The 7,326-nt window shown below is 51.4% G+C and overlaps 2 protein-coding genes across 2 annotated transcripts in view; one reads left to right on the forward strand and one right to left on the reverse strand.

Annotated features, from left to right (window-relative positions):
• The first annotated feature begins 361 nt into the window (after nucleotides 1-361).
• Nucleotides 362-3,812, forward strand: LOC123168626 (transcription factor bHLH49). The gene is made up of 8 exons (XM_044586508.1): nucleotides 362-664; nucleotides 928-1,573; nucleotides 1,654-1,881; nucleotides 1,969-2,034; nucleotides 2,166-2,234; nucleotides 2,328-2,399; nucleotides 2,482-2,664; nucleotides 3,142-3,812. Exons 2-8 carry the CDS (start codon nucleotides 959-961, stop codon nucleotides 3,229-3,231), a joined length of 1,323 nt encoding a protein of 440 aa, XP_044442443.1. The 5' UTR covers nucleotides 362-664; nucleotides 928-958; the 3' UTR covers nucleotides 3,232-3,812.
• A 315-nt stretch (nucleotides 3,813-4,127) lies between these two features.
• The window catches only part of LOC123168625 (putative U-box domain-containing protein 42), a 7,197-nt gene continuing 3,998 nt past the window's right edge, over nucleotides 4,128-7,326 (reverse strand). Inside the window, exon 4 of the mRNA XM_044586507.1 lies at nucleotides 4,128-6,039. Within this exon, the coding sequence (XP_044442442.1) occupies nucleotides 4,412-6,039 (1,628 nt within the window). The 3' untranslated portion in view covers nucleotides 4,128-4,411. The remainder of the gene's footprint in view (nucleotides 6,040-7,326) is intronic.

The raw sequence follows: 7,326 nt of genomic DNA on the forward strand, positions 1-7,326 counted from the left end.
GACAAGATCATGCGGCCAGAAGGAGCGTGTGGTCGAAAACTCGAGATGGAAAAAAGTGGAGCTGCATGTTTCCAGCATTTGGGTATACTTATTACATTTTGCACCAAAATAAACATCACAAACATGTACAAATGTTCACGATCTTCCGAGATATAGAAAACCGTTTTTTTGTTTTGTTTATGCTAGCCCTTTTATCACGGGAGCAACACTGTTGTGGCCTTCTGGGCCCGAGAGCGTGAGATCTCTGCACTCTCCATGCTGTCTACTCGTATTTATTTACATGCAAAAAGATCATGATTTCTTACTAATCAAATAGTAAATTATAGTAGTATACGTGTTCTCCATCCATGGTCAAGATCCACCTCCTCTCTCCAAACGTCCCCTCCCGTACGTTCCTTTCCTCTTCGTCTCCCGAGCACCTACCCCAACCCCAATCCCAATCCCCATCCCCGTCCCCATCCCACCCGATGCGCCTCTGAAGTAGTACCACTCCAGTCAAGTGTCCCCGTGGAGCCTCCGTCTCCGTGCCCTACAGCTGCTGCCGTGCCGTCGCTCGACGCCGACGCCTCACAGCCCGACCCCAACCCCTCCGCGCGGGCCGCCGCCGCCGCCGTCCCCGTTCTACTTCGCGGCGTCCCTGCCGCTTCGGCCATTGGCCTCTGAGGTATGCGCATTTTGCCGTCCAGTGATTAGCTAGACCCCATGGACCTCTAGACATTTTCGGCGCACCATCTAGATCCAGACCTTGCACTCTCGTTGCTTTCACTGTACTGCATTTGTTTGTTTATTACCCGAGATTGGATTTATTCGGCTCACTGGATTCCCTTTGAAACGATGCATCCCTGTGCGGCTGCTGGATTTGTGGCATCGAGGGTTTGAGTTCTGAAGCAGCGCCGCATCTCATACTAGCTTTTGTTGGCATCGCAGATTTCGGTCTTCGAGGAGCGACAGAGGCGAAATGGAGACGAATGAGAAGAACGCTAATGATTTGGAGGAGAAGAACCAGCCCAGCGGGCACAGCCAGCAGCCGAGCTTCCACGGGCCGGGGTTCTCGCTCTCGCCGGAACCTCAGATGGATTCTTCCAGCAGTGCGCTGGCCGCCATGGGGAACCCGTTCCCTCCTGGCTTATGGAACCCACCTGGCCAGAACTTCGGGTTGGGGGAGACCAACACGAACGCTATGCTTAATGGACACCAGTTCTCCTCGTTCTTGGGGATGCTGTCAGCAGCGACGCCCGCATATCCCGGCGCCCCGTCGGGGTTCATGGATTGTGGAACAGGGTTTCCTGGCTTAAGTGCAAACAGTCTTGGAGCCATGATGGATCACCCTTTTTCCAGGAACCCTCCTATGGGTAGTTTCCAGAACGATATTGAGACGTCTAGGGAGATGAATGTGGACGAAGGTTGCAAGGATGCATTATTGACCGGTGATAGGCAGCAAGGAGATACCGAGAGTTCACATGGTGTTGATGCCTCTAGCAAGGATTTAAGCAAGCCGGAGTGCAGTGGTGGCGCTGGTCAGGATGAAGGGCCTAGTGTGTCTTGTCCCAAGAAGAGGAAAAGACCAAGCCAGGTACTTGTTTAATCCTCCCTGTTATATAGCTGAATTTGTGTCGATTTCGATGGAACTTAGAATTCGTTTTTCTCATGAAGGATCGTGGGGTGAAGCATGTACAAGAAGGAAGCCAGCAATTGGCAACTCTCGCTGCAAAGCAGGAGAAAGATGATGATGACAAAGATGAACCAAAGAGGCCTATTGGGACATCCAGAAAGTCCAACGGGAAGCAAACTGAGGATAAATCTGATGCGCCAAAGGAAGATTACATTCATATAAGAGCTCGAAGTGGCCAGGCTACAAACAGCCATAGTCTTGCAGAAAGGGTAAGTCCCGAGTTATCTTCCCTGAACTACTTTTATCGAATGGTATTTCTAGCTATTTAGCTTCAGTGTTATTTGTTTACAATACAGGTTCGGAGGGAAAAGATTAGTGAAAGGATGAAATTTCTTCAGGACCTTGTTCCTGGTTGTAGCAAAGTAAGCACTTCTTAACTATCTCCACATTATTTGCATGCTAAATGAGGAAGTCAGCACTTCGTAGCTGTATATTATCTCCACAATTCACATTATTGCCAATCGCTATTTTCACAAGCAAAATTGTATACCAGGTCATTGGTAAAGCCGTTATGCTGGATGAGATAATCAATTATGTTCAATCATTACAGCGGCAAGTTGAGGTATGATGTCTGCAAAACTTGTAACATTGTTTGCAGCTTTTGCGCTTTGCTGTAATGTGAACTTAATTGACCCTGTATGTGCATATTGGGCAGTTTTTGTCGATGAAACTTTCAGCTGTCAACCCAGCACTAGACTTCAACATAGAGCGCATTCTATCTAAGGATGTATGTAACCCCCTGCCAGATATTTATTGTTAATTAAATTTCATTTGTTTTCCTTGTGCTGATATAAATTCCATACATACAGTTATTTCAGTCTCAAGGAACTGCATCGTCTACCTTTGGCTTCTTACCAGACATTGGCCATCAATTTTTGCATCCACCAAAACATTCTCAAGCTGCGTTGCACAGCATTGTAAATCCCGCCGATGCATTTGGAAGGGTAACAAATGCTCCGGTAGGATGTACATTCAAAGAGGCCACACATCAGGTTTGTCCCATCACTTATTGTGTCTATGTTTCTCATTTTAAGCCCTTTAAAACAAATGCTATATTGATGGACATCAATAGGAAAGGGCAGTACCTGGTAGATTTCCAATAGACCTACCACAGTGATGTATTGTGTGGTAGTACATGCATTACTACTCCCTCCATTCCTAAATATAAGTCTTTTTAGACATTTCAAATGGACTACAACATACGGATGTATGTAGACATATATTAGAGTGTAGATTCACTCATTTTGCTCCGTATGTAGTCACTTGTTGGAATCTCTTAAAAGACTTACATTTGGGAACAGAGGGAGTAGTTCATTACAACTTCTATTGAAAAGAGAGTACCTTCTAGGTTTCCTTTAGGCCTAGTGCAGTTCTGTATTATGTGGTAGCTCCAGAATTACTGGTTCATACTAGTCTTTTTGTTCATTTTGATCAGATTCATCCTCTTATGACTTGAGCATATTGCACAGGTGTCCAATAATTTTGATGGAGAGTTCCACAACGTGATTGGGATGCCTTTTACCCTTTTTAACGACCAAGAATCAAATGGTAAACCTTGAGTAATAATTCTGCTACTGAAGCAAGAGACCATAATGGGCCATGAGATTTCGAAGCCACATGTGAGCTTGTTGATGCGGTTGTACCAGCTCACATTTGAGCACTGAAGTATAGCCGTCCAAATTGCTTAATTGTTGATTTCCCAAGACTGGAATCAGCACTTGGTATCCTATAGAGGCCCTTTCCTCAGATGTGCCATCTGCTATTGAAGGAAGCTGGAGATCCGACCGTCGGCACGTCCACATGGAGATTCCAAGCATTACATTCTCTGAAAATTTACGTGTATAACTATTGGTGATTCAACAATCTTTGCATCATGATGGTGAGTTCCGTTTCGCCAGAATGTGGCCGTATCTGGGTACCATCTAGCTCAGACCAATAATATTGTAAAATGCTCTCTTTCCGCAAGATTCACACTCCACGGTATAATATAACAGCCTTCGATTTGTTAGTTGCTAGTATTGTGAGAGTGAAAGAAGATTCTTTGTTGTACTTCTATGGTTGCGCATGCAACCATATAGAACTGTGTACTGGTTTTGGATTTCTTGAGAATAAATGAGGCCTGAGAAAGGGCCTATTTTCAGCGCGTGATTATGTGTGGAAGAAACAGTGAAGACATCTGCTCTTCCAGAATTCCAAAAAAACTGTAGGCATCTGTGCCATTTTCATCATGATCGCCTCATCTGGACTTGAATAGTCGATGAAAGCATTCAAGAAACTGCGATTCTCGTTTTGATGAATTTGCTCTAGGGAAGATCATGAGCATAGTCAGTCGAGTAGAACTACATAATTTAGCATGTTGAACTACATAGTTCTGAAGCCAGTTTAAGTGAGCACAATATCTTAAACTCAATCTCAAATGAGTTCTGCAACAACATACAATTTTGCTCTGGATACATACAATTTTGCAGTACGTCTTTTCTGAGGAAAAACCCAAACCAACCAAGGCAATCTTATGTTAACGAATATCATCAAAGCCTAACTTAATTACACCCTAAGAAGACAAACAAGAATGAAAAACTGTACATATCATGCCTAATATGACTTTAGTTACATTGCATCTGCAGAATTCCGTTTTACCTCAATTCCGTTTTACCTCATTTTTCTTTCTGTGATCTAGTTACACCAAACAATGCACCAGCCGATGGATGGTATAAAGCCAAGACGGCAAAGGGATGTTTGCTACAGCTCGACGGACATGTAGGTGGCCGAGTAGTCCGGCATCCGGTGCAGGCTCCGGAGCACGCTCTCGGCGACCTGCTTGGTGGCTGTGTCGCCCTTGTGGAAGGCGCCCACCAGCGCGCTCGGCAGGGCGCGGTCTGAGGTCACCTCCCTGACGCACCGGTCGCCGCCGTTCTCGAGGAAGCACTCCAGGGCCCAGAAGCACCGCCGCAGCACCGCGCCGCTGCCCTGCTCGTCGTTGCGGTGCTGCCGCACCAGCCGCAGCACGTGCCGCGGCGTGTCGTGCTCGGTGAGCACGGCCACGCCGCCCACCACGTCCACGCCTTCGTCCATGAGCGTGCAGAGCGCGCCCAGCGCGGCCTCGACCACGTGGCTGTTCTCGTTGCTCTCCAGGACGCCGAGGAGGCACTCGACCGTGCCGCCCTCCACCAGGCAGAACGTGGCGGCGGGAGAGCACACGCCGCGGTGCACGGGGCAGAGACGGCTGTGCGCAGGCGGTTTCCGGTTGTCGTGCACCCGGCCGGTTCGCAGGCGCCGGAGAATGTTCTTCTTGGGCTGCTGTTCCTCGGACGGCGGCTTCGAGCGGTTTGCTGACTGCTGGCTGAGGTTCTCGAGGCCGACCGCTGCGAGCCGCTGCACCTCATCACTGCCTGACGACCGGACGAGCAGGTCGGTGAGCACCGAGGTGAAGTTATGGTCCATGGCTGCCTGGAGCACATCCTGATCATGCAGCGTCGTCGTTAGCCGGACGAGAGAGCCAACAAGGCCCTCCAAGTATGGCTTCGCATGGCGGCTCGCCCGCATCCCGCCACGCTGCATCTCCTCTATCTTGGCCAGCATGGTCGGCACTGCGTTCTGGTGCAGCAGCGCGAGGTTGAGTGTCAGATGCTGATAGGGCAGCTTTGACAGGAGCGTCGCAGACACGGCGTGCCGCTCTGTGATCCGCCCCAACTGGCTGATGCTCCTGATCAGCCTGCTCAGCTGCCCAGGCACCTTGCACAGCTTCTCGGCAATGGTGTGCCCCATCTGTGGGGACAATGCAGTGAGCAGCTTTGTCGCAGCAACGCCAAGCGCCTCACTAGGTGAACCCATGAACTCGATCACGGTCTGGCTGCTGTCTTGCTCCTTCATGACCGAGACCACCGTGGCGAGCGGCTTGGGCAGCGCAGTGAGAGCGAGCAGCACGCGCAAAATGTTGAGGTTGAGATCGTCGGGCATGGAGCACCTGAGCATGTGTGCAAAGTTGTACACTGAGTACTTCGAGGTGATAACATGACCTTCCTTGTTGACAACGATGGCCTCCGGGTTCATGCCAGATTTGACGATGTTGGCAAGTACTGCTGCAGCCTCAGTCTTGGATCCCATGGGCTCATCATCGATCTTTCGGATGAAGAGTGCCTCAACCATGACTGGAACAGCACCTGCATCCACTAGTGTCTTGCCGTTGGGCTGGTGAGAAGATATTTGGACCAGGACATCAAGCGCTGCCTTGCAGATACTAGCATTGCCGCTATGCACCATCTTGATAAGTATCTCCGATGCGCTCCCGGCAATGTTGATGGTCATCTCCTGCTTCTGGACTAGCTCGCCGAGATAACCCACCATCTCCATCTGCACATCTTCCGACCCTGTTTCGTGCATATTCATGTTAGCTAGTGATGTTTGGAACGAGCGGTTGTGAACTTGCAAGTACAATGAAAGAGTTTTTTCAATCGTATTTTAGGAAACCCCTCAAATCAGTCACCAGTGCACGAGTTCTAATTTGAGCTTACGATTTAGCTCACTTGTTGCAAAACAAATTTGTACTACCGCATTGTTAAATTGTTGAAACATGAGTAGTAAGAGCATCTCCAGCCGTTGGCCCCCCAGGGGGCGCCTAAAATCGCCGCCTGGGGGTGAGCCGGCGCAAAAAATCTGCCTGGGGGCGAGTTGGTCCCCAGCCGCCGGCCCCAGGGCCGCCCCCAGGCGCGTTGAAAAAATAAAAGTATATAGCAAATTTCGGCAAAGTTCGGCTAAACACGACAAATTTCGGCCAATTTGGGCATATATTTCGACAAAGTTCGCGGATTTTCATTACATAGCAAATATATAAACTAATCTAAAAAAGAAACTGGTTGAACGCCGAGTAGTCGCCGTCGTCGCCGCCATCCTCACCGCCGTCGTCATCGTCGGCCTTCTCCTCCTTGACACGGGTGCCCCTGCTGGACCCGGCGTCGCAATGGCGGACTGGTGGCGGCGGCGGCGCGTCGTCGTCGTCGCTGTCGTCGATGACGACGACTCCTCCTTCGTCGCGGCCCCGGCGGCGCTCCGCGAAGCGCCGCAGGGCGGCGCACTGGCGCTCCCTCGCCATCTTCAGGGAGTCCTGGCGTGCCCATTCAAGGGCCGCGTCGTCGTCGAGCTCGACCTCGCCGTGCTCCGTCTTCACGGCGGGGAGACCCGGCTCCGCCTTGACCGGCGCGAGCCCCGGCTCCGTCTTTGGCTTGAGGAAGGGCGAAGGAGGAGCCGACGAGGAGGCGCGCCGGCCGCCCTCGTTGATGACGATGCCGGCGCTGCGAGTGCGCCGGCCGAGCGGCGTCTCCGCCGCAGGCTCGACCTTGACACCGAGCAGCGCCGGAGTGCCGGAGGAGTGCGAGGAAGAACGCGAGGAGGAAGAGGAGGAGCCGAACCTCCTTGGCGCCCATGCCCCGTCGCGTCGGCAGTGCGCCGGGGCGGCCGCCCTCGCCGGGGGGTACTCCAACGGAGGGTTGTTGCCGCCCTCGAGGTGCGTCAGCACTTCCTCGAGTGTGCGGCCGGGGACGCCCCACCACACGTGGCGCCCCTCGCTGTTCTTCAGGCCGCCGACCACTGGCGCGCCTTTGGTGGACGCTAGCCGCTGTTGCTGGCGACGCTCGAAGTATGCCGCCCAAGCCGCGTGA

The sequence above is a fragment of the Triticum aestivum genome, chromosome 7D (assembly GCF_018294505.1).
Source record: "Triticum aestivum cultivar Chinese Spring chromosome 7D, IWGSC CS RefSeq v2.1, whole genome shotgun sequence".
Taxonomy (NCBI): domain Eukaryota; kingdom Viridiplantae; phylum Streptophyta; class Magnoliopsida; order Poales; family Poaceae; genus Triticum; species Triticum aestivum.